Below are 13911 nucleotides of genomic sequence, written 5' to 3'. Positions count from 1 at the left end.
GAGGCTGTAGCCATCAGCATGGTTTCTGTAGGAAAACCAGTTCTGTGCTAATAACAGAGCAAATCTGCTTCTCCTTCAGTCCCTCCTACAACAATGTCTGGGACAACTGCTCCCTTTGGTGTGTGGAGGGCAGGAGTGGGGAGTGGGGTGGGGATGGACAGCAAGGAGGCCTCCCTCCTCTCCTTTCACAATTCAACCAGAGCCACTTAATATTTATCTTCATTGTAGGTTGGGCTTCAGCATATGATTCCTTTGGAACACCAAATCCTATTGTAAAGCAAACCATATTGAAAACCACTGTTTTGAGAAAGCTGGCGTTAAGTGGAATCTAGTGATTTAAAAGATGTTTGCTGTGGACTTGAAATAATAATCCGGAGGAGCAAATGTACTGTTAGTCCTGGACAGCAAGACAGTCATGCTGTCTTGACTGCTAAATTCTAAGAACATAATAACCCAGATCTTCATTTCACCTCCCAGCTTTCATTCCTGCCTTAATTCTGAAGAGAGTGCAGTGGCATCCAGATTGAGGGGATTATACTGATAGACATACTTCAAATTTTTGCCTTGTTTACCTTTGCATTAAGGATTCAAAAGTTTCAGACTTTGTTTATAGGACACCCTTTTCCTAGTCGTTCTTTTTCTTCCTGTCCTCTTAAGGTAACACTGAACATTATTTTCTTTGTGTCCAGGCTAGAAATGACTGAATAACTGAAAAAAGTATCTTGATTTTTCTTATTTTTCTCATGGGGAGCTCTTTTGGGCACACTACAGGCTTTGTACTCCTCTGATGTTTTTGTCATGAAACGCGGCTCCCGTAGGTTCAGCCTTAGTCGCCATCTGCTTGCTTGTGACAGCTGCAGCCAGGCGTCAGGAGCCGGGCATTTCTGCCTCCCTTGCTGACCACGATTTCAGAAGGTTTCTTAACAGCTTGGTTTCCAGAAGCAAGGACACTAGCCTTGTTGACTTCACAGGCTTGTTTTGGGTTGAAATGAGCAATGCTCTGTGAAGGCTTTTTGCAGAGATCAAGAGCTATACAAACCCATATGGTTGAGTCCCCTGACGTGATCAGGGCTCTGCAGTTTTCACACAACAATGACACCTGTTATCTAAAGACATCTTGACTTACTTTTGAGGCTTAATTTCTTTCAAGAGAAAAAAACACAACACTATAAAAGCTATGAGACTTACCTGGAGTAACTACATAGGTTTTTTTTTTTTTCCATCTTTATATAAATGTCATTTTAAAAGAAAGAATAATGGATTATCCTGAGCGCGTATTTGTCATGTGAATTTTATTGTTCAGTACCATGCTATTACTGTTCTATAAAGATTTGACATTTGTGTTTCAAGTCCATAGAATTTTGCATTCTTTTATTAAAAAACAGGCATTACAACAAGAATGCTTTATATTTTCTTTATCTTGTTCATGTCCATGAAGAAACAGTATTGACAAGAAAGCATTCATATTTGGCACACATATTGCAGGTGTGTGGACAGCACATTCCATTGTGTTGAAACAGAGACATTACAAAGATGAGTGCAGAAACAGTAAAAAGCTACGTTTTTTTCCTTCCTAATAGAGGTTTTAGGATGTTTACATACCTCAAAATACTTAATATTTTTTCATTTTCAAAAATACTTGAGTTTTCAAACTAGTCCAACTGGGCTGCACTTGACTCTTCCACAGTTGGAATAAATATAGTGCCGCCCTTTCCCTCCTTCTGGGTGATTACAGAGGAAGTGGATTGTCTGTACATGATTCAATTGGGAATAAACCTGCACATTTAATTCCAAAATATCCCTAGACTGGAAAAAAAAAAAAGTGCTCTTTTGGAGTAAGTGATGCTTATTTTAAAGTAATTCTATAGCCAAACAATTTATTACGTTAATGCAGATACACAGATAGCGTGATCGAACAAAATACTTACTATTTTCTAGCTGCCTCACAGAAATGATTTACTCAAGAAAACAGAACAAAATTTCTCAGTTTCATTAATCAGCTTCGTAAATATTTTGCCAGAGCTTTTTTGTTATTGTTGTTGGGATGGGGGAAAAAATTAAAAAAAAAAAAGTTTGAAAGCTCATATGTGTCTATTTTGTTTTAGCTTGGTGTATTTATTGAGAGTAAATTCTGTATGTCTTTGCAGTTCGTCAATATGTGTATTCAGGAGTTTCTCAAGTTCTTTGGCTCGCTTCTCTTCCTCCATGAGGAAATGCTGCGTGGCCAGGGAAGCTGGGAAGGACGTGTCTGTGGGAGACTGAAGGAAGAGAGATGAGTTAGCTGAGTAGCACAAAGCCTTTTTAAATCTTCACACTTCCAGGCATTCTTCAGCCCTGACATATTGTCAAGGACTGCAACCCTTAATGAAAGAACATGCCTTCCGCTCAGTTCCCTCCACCAGTGTAATGCGGTCCCTAATGACATCGGCAAGGAGCTAAAGCATCACAGCTCTGTTACATAAAAAAAAGCTCTAGAAGTGAATATTGCGGTGTCCAACTACAGATGCAGAGAGAACACAGTTACCATGAAACTTACCTAAAACGTACTCCCCTAATTTGTAAAGCTAGTGATTTTCTCTTGAAAATAGGCAACCCTAAAAAGGCTGAAATAAGGTTTTAGCAGCATGGGACGAAGAAAGCTTATATAGGCAAATAATTAAGGGTTACTTTAAAAGGGGGCCAACTGCTGCTAGGGAGTTAGCTAGGTGAGGAGGGCGGCAGAATGGCTGCTAAGCCGGGAGGGATCTTGTTTGTCCAATTACAGCTGAGAAAGCCTCAGGGAGGGGTGCCCAGTCCATCCTTCATGTGACAAGGAAGTGCTCATTTAGCTGTTTGTGGCCTGTGTAGTGTTTACTTTTATCCCCTATCTCATACATAAAATCTGTGGCTTAGGAATAAAGGGTAATATTAGGTACTTTGAGAGTGGCTCAATAAAAATAATTCTTAAGTTAATTAAAAAATAAGTTGGGGGAATTTGTATTTAAATGTTCTAGTTCTGTGGTCAACTTTGGTTTTATTAGGAAGAATGGGACTTTAGAAAGGGTTTGGAGAGTCAGCAGTTTGAATGCAGGTGAACTTTGTCATGGTATTGGGGGAGGGGTTAGTTCACAAGTCTGGCCTCCGCCAAAGTGTATGGGTCTTGGCAGGTGATAGTGGAGTACCACAATCTTATCTGAGAAGTCCCCCTGCTGTAGCTGCTGGGCCAGGCACAGTATCTTTACTGCAACAGAATACCACAGCCTTGTACATGGCATGCTGATGTTCATCACACAAATGCATCCTTTTAATAACGAGGAGCAGGGCCAGCAGCAGTTGGCACTCACATGGCCTGGCCTAGACAACAGGGCATGTCCTGAGCACAGGCACTCCATCCTGTTCCCGTAACCTCCATTTTGTAAAATGCTGTTTAAAATTGCCCACTATACACAGATGGCCCTTTGTTCTGTTAATTCCGGGAAGCAACCTTGCTATTCCTGGCTTCTGTAAGCACGCTTGCTCAAATAACAGGGAAAATAGGCTCCATTATCTGGTCCTGCAAGCCACTCTGCTGACATAAGGGTCTGGTCTGACCCTGGTTCCTCCCATGCTAGGTGTCGTTTAGTTATCTGAGTTGTGCTGTCTCCAAGGTTTCAAGCTTCCTGCAAAATATCTACTGAGCACACTACCCTCATCCCAGTACATGGGGCTCTTTGTAAAGCCTGCAAAAGGTGCAGAAGCCCCATAATTAGGCAACAAAGAAACCGGGAGGATATAAAGGGAATGCTTCCTCCATGTTACTTTGCTCAGACTTTGGAGGCAACTCCTCTGAGACCACCAGCATAATAAAGGCTCCAAATTTGGCTTACTGACTAAGGCATCCTCTGTTCATCTTGCTGATTTCCAATATAACAGTCCATATTTTTGCCCCACTATTGTGTTATGTTAATGATGCTGTCACACTAAATTCTGAAGAAGCCTGGGCCACCTGAACATTCCAAGAACTACAGACTATAAGACATCAATCATATATTAACACTAGAAGCCTGATACAGGAAGATTCATGCAAGAATGGGCCTTCCTTTCCCTGGCTTCCGGCACCACCTTTGCTCCAGCTGGAGCTGCCTTTCCACCTTCCCATCCTGCCCAGAGGCCCAGAGCTGCTGGGGTGGTGTGGAACACCTGCCCCTCGCCACTTAGCGCCTGTGTATGTAAATTAAACCACCATCTTCGTTGGGTTAATTTGCATACACACTCCTGATTGGCTGGTGGGCATTGTGAAGTTATGGTCAATTTGAATTTTCATCATTTATTAGTGTAGATTAACATCATCCTAAGACTTGATGAACAAGAAGTGATAAGTATATAGAAGGCTTGGCAAGACACACAGATTCCAGAGAGTGAAAGACAAACCTCATAAGCAATCCAGGGGATTCACATGGTGTTTTCAGGTGTCCAGTGATATGGAGCATAGCTACATATCTCCTCTTAAGCACAAACTGATGCACCTTGAATTCTTATCCCTACGAAAGAAGTACAAGAACCAGGGAATCTAGATGGGTGAGGAAATGGTGCATATCAGTCAAGTCCTTGAAACCAATTGCAACACCAAGGAAAGTAGTTTATAGCACTAACCAGATATTATGACCATCCAGAATCTTGGAAAAGCAATGCCTGGAAGGAATGAACAACATGGAAAGGATGCTGAAGGCTCCCCTTCACCAGCTGGTGCGTCTACCCTGAAGCACTGTGGGTGTTGGCTGCTAATAGCTCACAGCTGGCCACTTCTCTGGAGACCTACCCTCGGCTGCACAGGAACCTCCTGCCTCATTGCAATCCCTCCTTCAGTGCAATCCCTCTTAGAGGCAAGCCTGATTGACACAGGGGCACAAAACACGGACTTCTTGTCTTTCCAGTGAACCAACTCTGTTGTGTAATACATGCTCCAAGCTCCTGGTGAGATCAGGCTAGACCATGCTAGATCAGGCTAGACTCGTGAGCCACATGCGGATCTTTGGCCCCTTGAGTGTGGCTCTTCCACAAAATACCACGGCCAGCCTGGGCGAGTCTATTTTGAAGAAGTGGTGTTAGAAGAAGTATAAGTTTAAAAAATTTGGCTCTCAAAAGAAATTTCAATCGCTGTACTGTTGATATTTGGCACTGTTGACTAATGAATTTGCTGATCCACTGGGCTAGACCAATCTTAACTGAGACCTTATTCTTTTTTAGCTTTCCTTCCCTCCCTTTGTCTACTTCTCTCCCTCTTCTGCTGAGAATACTCTCTCAATAAAGCACTTTCACAAGAATCTCCACCTCAGATTCTAGGGAACCTGACTGACACACAAGCAGACAACATACTGGATTCTGCTTGAGTGACTAGGTGACATCAATGTTATATATTGAGAAAGGAAAACAGTAAAAGGAGCCCATTAACGATAAAGTCTCATTTATTTGTGATTCTCCAGGTTCTAACACAGATTCTGAATTTTGAATTAATATATGAATGAAAAAAAAAATGCATTCTATTTTGAATAAAGCTGAGCCAGAGGTGACTACTAAATTATCAAGTTGACAGTGAATATATCAGTCCAGATCTCAGAAGGTAGGTCTGGATCAGAGATATACATGTGGAAATTATAATGATTAAAGCCATGAGTCTGGTTGAAATTATCTAAGATTTGCAAATAAAGGGAGTTAAAAAACAAACAAACCAGAATCCTGAGGAACACTTCATTTCAGGCACCCATGGTTATGTTCTGGACATTGATAACTGCATTGTTTACTAATCAATATTTTATGCAAACCACATATTATCCGTCTGCTTTACTTAGTATAATATATAGCAAATACCACTATAATGCAATATTGGAAACTTTCCCTTTGCAACTGACAATGAGAGAAGGGTGCTGGAAATACCAGTTTTACTATTCAACATTTACCCAAGGTCCTGATCAGTACAATAAGACACGAAAAAGAAAAAAAAGTATCAAGATTTGAAAGTAGGAAAACAAACTGTCATTATTTTGATTCCAAATACAAATAAATTAGAAAGACTCTCCAGGCCTGGGTTACATATATAAATTCAAGTGAGTATTTCCATGGGGAAAAAGATTGAGAATCCTACCTTGCACCATATGCAAAAATTAATTCCAGATGTAGATCTAAATATGAAAAGCAAATAGCTAAAGCTTCCAGAAGGAAACACAGGATAATATTTTTATAACTTTGGGACAGGCAAAATTTTTAAGTAGAACACCTAAAAATATTAACTATAAAGAAAAAAATTCATAAGTTTGCATTAAAATTAAGAACTGTGCTCATAAAAAATACTATTAAACAAAGGGGAAAAAAAAACAAATGGGATAACATCAAACTAAAAAAAGCTTCTGCACAGCAAAAGAAACCATTATCAAAATGGGGGAATATATTCACTAATTTTACATCAGATAAGGGTTTAATTTCCAAAATATATAAAGAACTCAGACAACTTAGCAAAAATGGGCAAAGAACCTGAATAGACTCTTCTCCAAAGAGTACATACAGATGACCAATAGACTTATGAAAAATGCATAATGTCAATAATCATCAGAGAGATGCAAAGTAAAACTATAGTGAGGTATCACATCACACCTGCCAGAATGGCTACCATCAACAAATCAACAAATGACAATGTAGACTAACAAAAATAGATAAACTATTCAACATGGATGATGAAGCTAATAAAGAGTGTTGAGAAAAAAAAGCCTGAAGCAAAAGAATATACCATTTATATACATTTTACAAATGGCCACAACTAACTAATTATACTACAAGTCAGGATAATAGTTATCTTGGGAGCAATCTGAAGGAGTGACTAGAGGGGACAAGGGGGGGGGGGCTTCTGGAGTGCTACGGCTGTCCTATTTATTATCTGGATGGTAGCTACAGTGAGGTCCCTTTCATGATAATTCACCAAGCTGTCCACTTCTGACTTGTGCATGTTTCCGTATGCATGTCAGAGCAATAGGAAACAATTTTAAACAGACACTAAAGATCACCTGTAGCTCTTTAAAATATAGAGATCCTTGAGGACTCATGGAATGTCCAGGGGCAAAGTCACAGTAATTCTGGCCTGCACTGGAGGCGATAAACCATTGATTGACATATTTCATGGGATATTCTGGCTCTCTTTTCCTTTTGTGGATAGGCATGGCCAAACCACTCAAACAGCAACACCTTTTTAACAACTATGTACACATCAGCATATTGATATCAGTGTAAGCGTAATCACCCTTTAAAGAAGAAGAAGAAAAAGAAAAAAAGAAAAAAAAATCCAGCCCCTGCAACTCACCAGTGAGAATACTTCTTCATCGCTAACCAAAGGACTGGTCATCTCTTTCATTTGAAAAGGCAAAGGTGGAAGTGGAGGCGGTGAACTTCCTTTTGGCTCACAGTCTGGGCTCAGACTGAAAAAACAAGGACTGGTTGTCATTGTTGCTACCAAGTGTGTTTATGCAGCTAAGGATTTGTTTATGCAGCTAAGGGTTTTACCTTCGCTGAGGTCTAACTGGAGGAAAACACACCCAATGTTTTGGCTTGTTATCTGGTTATTTCTTTGATAAAAAGGCGAAGTGATTGAGCAAACAAAACAAAACTCATAGACCCAGACAACAGAATGGTGATTGCCAGAGGGAAAAGGGGTTGGGAGCAGGTAGAAAAGGATATAGAAGGGATAAATAGTGATGGAAGACTTGACTTGGGGTGGTGAACACACAATACAATATACAGAGGATGTATTATAGAATTGTACACCTGAAACCATATAATTTTGTTACCCCAATAAATTCAATTAAAAAAAAAAAAAAAAAAGAATTCCAAACTGGGAGCAGACAGAGGCAGAGGGAGATGAAGGCAATGGAAGAGGTGCGGAACTGGAGGAAGGGCTGCCAAAGATGGGGACAGACAGGAAGAGTGTAAGCAACAGCAGATGGAAGGGAAGGGGCTGCCAAGATAAGGGCCCAGTACAAATAGAAAAATAATTAAGGGCGATAAAAATAAAAATAAAATATAAAAAGGTATTTCTTTGAAAAGAATTTGCCTAATGAATAATTTTTACCTCACTTAAAAGACTTAGCATGATTAATAATGAAACAGAAAACTTTGTACAATAATCTATAACAATATTCTGTCATTCTTATTGCCTACGTTGCTTCCCTCTCTGTTTTACTTCTGTATCTATTTGCCACTTAATTAAATAACATGAAAACCAGTTTGAGAAAAATCTCAAAACAGCTAACATACTGCCCTTGACAGTTCTAAATAGATATATATATTTTTTTCTATTTTACTTAACCTCACTGGCTTTCTTAACAGAATTATACTTAAAAAAAAATTCTAGAACAAGTCATTCTCATTCCTATAGGAATTAATACTTTAGAGCATTTTTTCAATTTAATTAATCTCCTTAAGCTTCTCCACACTGTTGACCTTGAGCAGGTGCTTTTATCTGTTACTTTAATGTTTCCATGTATAAAAAAGGTGTTTATGAGAATTGAATTCCACAAGTTGGATGAAAGGCACAGTTCAGAATTTGCTGTTTGTGTTAAAATATGCAGTCAAAATGAGACTGAATAAAATACCAGTGAGGTTTTAAATATTGGTATGCTGACTAAACAAATGAATAATAAAACAAACAAACCATTTACCCTAAAATTTTACTGAAAAAAGGTCTTAACAGTATGGGCTGTTTGGAACTAAATAAGTATATTTGAGTGTTAATTAATGAAAATGGGGTTTAAATGGATAAAATTGATCAAAGACCATGAAAACATAAAAATCCCCTCAATTTAAAATTATTTTCTTTTTCTATTAATTCAATCTCTCCATAGGTATTGATGAACCATTTTCAAAGCGTTTCTATTTTAATTTCACTCAGTTAAAAAAAAAAAGTACATAATTTGTCCCTGTTCTCATCCAAAGTCCATCGATACAGACTTGTTTCCTATTATGCAAACATTTTCAAAGCTTTGCAAACAAACAGCAATAAAAGTGAAGTAGGCATCTGTAAATTAGTCCATAAAAACAAACACAACATGTGTTCCATTTTTACTTATCTTGAAATACATCTTTTTCAAAATTCATTCTCCTAAACCATAATTACCATGGAAACAAAACAACAAATGAAGCTGAAATAACATGGTTTAAGATGTGCACAATCAGATGAAACACCCCACAGTCAAACAGAATTATAACAATTGCATAGTACATCTGCATAGAATTTTCAGCCAAACCACTGGGCTGAGGCCACCATTCATACTTCAAAGCACAGTAGCAAAAGTGAGATAATTACAGAAGTGATTCAAGAAATCTCTCTCTCTGCAATCTCAATTATACAGAGATTTCTGGAAACGTATTATTTGTCCTAAATTATCTAAATAATTATCTCAATTATCCATTTTCCTTTGGAAGCAGAGATACAGTTTGATGGTGTTAATGACTAAAATTGGTAGAGGAACATTCTTTTTATTGTAAGATCAATGAAATGCAGAGATTGAAAGGAAAGATTACGTTATGAAGTGAAGTGCTCTTGCTTTAAATCATCTTTATAACCGACACGTTCTTCTTCTAGAACCCAGCTATTCAAATACTCCGTAAAACCACCCGGCATAAAATGCTAAGTAGATCAATGTAATAGCCATCCTAAAAATTATTTCAATTATCGTTTCCACCGGCCCTCTTCAAGGCCTCTGCCTGGGTTGCCAGGAGGGCAGGATCTGATCTTTTTGTTGAGGAAAACTGGACCCGCTTGAGATTTGAATCAACTCGAGGCACAGTTTGCAGAGCTGTCCGACTGCACATCCAATCCTGGCCCTGCATCAGTGTTCCCCAGACTACAGGACACTGTGCCCGGCATGGAGCAGGAGCCCTGCACAGCGACGCTGATTACCTGCCCCCTGCTTCACCTGCTGGCCCTGCACACAACGCTCCCTGTTCTATGGACTCCTCGCTATTTCCTGGCCTAGAATGGCTCAGCCTGCTCTGTTTTGCTGTTATGAGTAACACCGTGGTACAGCGTTTTCTCACCTTGCTTTGCTTCTAAATGACTGTTTCTCGACAAGGGATCCTGTGAGAGTGGTTATGACGAGCCTAGTTATATGGGTTTTTAGTTTTAGAAACTTTAATGAACTAGATTTGAAGGTATTTGAATGGTCAATATCTGTGGTTACTGGAACTATTACAGAACATAATTTCACTTGTAAGTATATATCTTAAATAGAGGTAAAACTCCACTTATTACAAAATTGACTTGCCATTAAAACTTGTTATATATTAATAGCTCTGGATACCACCTATGACTCCAAATTAGCTTACAAATTATTCTAAGCTTCAAACTCACTAAAAAAAAAAAAAAAAAAAATTAAATACATCCTCACCCAATTCAATTACCTTTTATTTATAAATGTTTTTAAAGTGCCAAATAACTGTGTTATTGAAAAGAAAATCCTTTGGGATATCCTCAAACGCTTCACGTTTTAAGTGGACGAGCATGAAAAGCACATCACTTCTAACAGGAGTGAAAAGCAACAACAGAACTTGAGCTGCCTGAGTGCATCGAGGTTTATTTTCATACAAAGCTTTTCAGTTAAAAGCAGGAAATGGCTGAAAATTAGAGTACAGGCTTTAACATGTTATGGAACATTATCTTCCTATATTTTTACCTAAAAGCCTTTTTCTTTCACAACTAGTGTAGTAAGACCTTTTTGCATCAGCCATTGATATGTAAATATAACTTAGGAATTTTAAATTTTTTTTTTTTATGTCTAACAAAGAGATATATAGCTTTTACTCTCTGACTTGGCTGAGCTGTGCTGTGAGGAAAAGAAAGAATACTTTATGCCGAAACCGGTTTGGCTCAGTGGTAGAGCGTTGGTCTGCGGACTGAAGGGTCCCGGGTTCGATTCCGGTCAGGGGCATGTACGTTGGTTGCAGGCACATCCCCGGTAGGGAGTGTGCAAGAGGCAGCTGGTCGATGTTCTTCTCTCATCGACGTTTCTAGCTCTCTATCTCTCTCCCTTCCTCTCTGTAAAAAATCAATAAAATACGTATATTTAAAAAAAAAAAAAAAAGAATACTTCATGTTTCCCTCGCTAACTTGAATGGGTACAGTTCTCCACCGGGGAGGGAGTTCAGGGTCCTTGCATCTCAACAACTCCCCACAGCGCCTTTCACACAGTGATAATTTATTCGGGACATTTGAAATGCTGTTTCTGTTAAAAACCAGGTCACTGGAGAACACTGGAATCAGACAAGGCATTAAAACAAATTTAATGAAACTTGCGGCAAACGAGAATGGCAGGACGCGGGCTCTGCAGCCCGCACGCTGGTCCACACCGCTTATTAAATCCTCTCCTGCTGAGCACTTTACCTCTCAGGCTGCTTGCTAGGTCCCCTACTGCCTTGTTTTTGTCAGGACCTTTCTCTCACTCTGTCCTGCTCGACAAAGAGAAAAAAGGCGCAATCCAAACAATAGAAAACTTAAATGAAAAAAAGAGAAAAAAGAAAAGGCAGAGGATCCGTCTTTTTGTTTAACCAACAACACCAGGTACCTTCATCTAAGGCTTTTGAAGTTGTTTACAACGAACGAGGTTAGGAAACAATGTCTGCACCTATGGGTGCTCTGCACGGACTGATGGCTAACACACTCAGGGAAACCCTTTATAATATCTCAGGGGCCTGCTTGTCTCTCACAGTGAGAAAGCTATAGACATGGGTCAGGATGAGACCCATGGAAAAATGAATCCACAGACTAGGGAAGCACTCTGTAAAGGGTCTACTCTATATTAGAGACTAGATTCTTCCACCCAAAAGCAAGAAGTGCCCATGTTAACTGGCCACCATAGCTGAGAATCAGTCCTGTCTTGGGGGAAGGGGGAGAGGTTCAGCTTTGTAACTAATTTACTGTAGCAGTCTACCCATCTCACTGTTATATTTTGAAAGCTTTTGACACCAGATTTCATATAAAACAATGTATCTACACTATTGTATTATCACTATACAAACTAAGCTTTAAAATGGAGAGAAAGTGTGTAAAGGTATAATTCGAATTGTTTAAAGATAAATTTCAAGGCCATGTTCACACACTGATACCCTTACGTAATGGAGCCAGCATACCTATATTCGTTTTTTTCCGTTTTTATTTGGTTTGGATAGGCATACTGCACCGGTTCTTCGCAGGCGCTGTGGTTAGCCCACACTGGCTTTCCGCTGGCATGAAGTTTTGCAAGATCACTTCGGAGCCTTTCGTTTTCATACTGCAGTTTGTTAATGGATGTGTACCTTGAATGCTCCCTGTTAATGTCCATGCTCTAAGAAGAAAAGAAACCATCACTGAAAAGAGTGTTCCTCTCAAGTGGTGCGTATTTTCTATGCATTCGGACCCCTGTGTTGGAAAGACCCTTTCATTCGAGTTGAGTGATGTGGCTCTATTCTGTGTCCCTCCCAAATACCGTTTCCCAGCCTCGCCTCCTCATGACACATACAGAGTGACAGCCGCCGCCGAACACACTGCCATAAAAGCAATACACATGTCCCAATGGGGAAAGAGGCTCACACGTGCACCGCGTTCTCTGTCTCCCCAACAAGTTGGCTAGATTTAAGGGTTTTGTGTTTACAGGGTGTGCCTTCAAGTGTTGATTAATAATGAACATTAATAGTAATGTTCCATTATTAATTGAAACATAGATTCAATTTGATTTTTTTTTTCTGGTTAAAGTAATACATGTCATTATAGAAAATCCTATACTGATTCCCCACTGTTGGGTGATGTAACAGGTTATATACTAAATCCGTACAGACTGGGGTCTGATTCTGGACCACTCCACACCCATCATCTAACAGCTGAGATTGTGCAGTACCACACAGTGTTGAGCAATGTAGTTACATGATCAAGTTTTACTAACTGATATGGACAACCCAATTTTAATATGACTTCAGAAGAGAATAGGAAACATATTTAAGTCACAGAATGAGAGGTTTGGAGCAAGAAAAAAAAAAGATTTCTGATGCTCTTTGAATTAAATACTGTAAGAAGTTTCCTAGCCAAGGTCTAAACTTTTCTTCTCCCAAAGTTTTAAAAAACATTATATATTCTCACATAAACATGCTTTAACTGACTCTCCATAGTCTTTTCTGGTCCCGTGATCCAAATATCTGTAAACTGTGCAGCTGCTGAAGAAACAATAGTTCTCTAGTTTTGGAATATTTTAGCATAAAAAAATGTACCGTGTATGAGACATCTGTTCTGACACTCCAAATTCCTATGGTTAAATGCCTGTAAGACTACAGATGACTAGTATGGCTTAGAACTTTCATTGAGAAGTTTCTAAATGTAAGGCTTGTGGTGCATTTCATGGCATGACACCTTAGGTATTAAAAGTCAGCACAGCCGAGACCGGTACAGCCGAGACTGGTTTGGCTCAAAGGATAGAGCGTCGGCTTGGGGACTGAAGGGTCCCGGGTTCGATTCTGGTCAAGGGCATGTACCTTGGTTGCGGGCATGTTCCCAGTAGGGGGTGTGCAAGAGGCAGCTGATTGATGACTCTCTCTCATCGATGTTTCTATCTCTCCATTCCTCTCTGTACAAAATCAATAAAATGTATTTTTAAAAAATCAGTTCATATTAGGTATTCAAAGTGTCTACCTAGTTGTTTTGGTTTTTGTTTCAAAGGATAAGCCTTCCTACTACATTTTCTGATTACTACCTAATGGATTGGAGCATCTTATAAATATTTAGAAAGGTCTCACTTTTTTTTATTTAAAAAATATATTTTATTGATTTTTTTACAGAGAGGAAGGGAGAGAGATAGAGAGCTAGAAACATCGATGAGAGAGAAACATAGATCAGCTGCCTCCTGCACACCCCCTACTGGTGATGTGCCCGCAACCAAGGTACATGCC

At 39.3% G+C, this 13911-nt stretch overlaps 1 protein-coding gene across 1 annotated transcript in view; it reads right to left on the bottom strand.

Annotated features, from left to right (window-relative positions):
- Nucleotides 1–1324: 1324 nt before the first annotated feature.
- DEUP1 (deuterosome assembly protein 1) overlaps nucleotides 1325–13911 on the bottom strand; it is a 74733-nt gene continuing 62146 nt past the window's right edge. Inside the window, exons 11-13 of the mRNA XM_045577583.1 lie at nucleotides 12127–12320; nucleotides 7307–7421; nucleotides 1325–2258 (exon numbers count right to left, since the gene is read on the bottom strand). Coding sequence (XP_045433539.1) covers nucleotides 2082–2258; nucleotides 7307–7421; nucleotides 12127–12320 — 486 coding nt within the window. The 3' untranslated portion in view covers nucleotides 1325–2081. The remainder of the gene's footprint in view (nucleotides 2259–7306; nucleotides 7422–12126; nucleotides 12321–13911) is intronic.

The sequence above is a fragment of the Pipistrellus kuhlii genome, unplaced genomic scaffold (genome assembly GCF_014108245.1).
Source record: "Pipistrellus kuhlii isolate mPipKuh1 unplaced genomic scaffold, mPipKuh1.p scaffold_m20_p_9, whole genome shotgun sequence".
In the NCBI taxonomy this organism is placed as follows: Eukaryota; Metazoa; Chordata; class Mammalia; order Chiroptera; family Vespertilionidae; genus Pipistrellus; species Pipistrellus kuhlii.
This window is presented reverse-complemented; position numbering and strand designations above follow the sequence as displayed.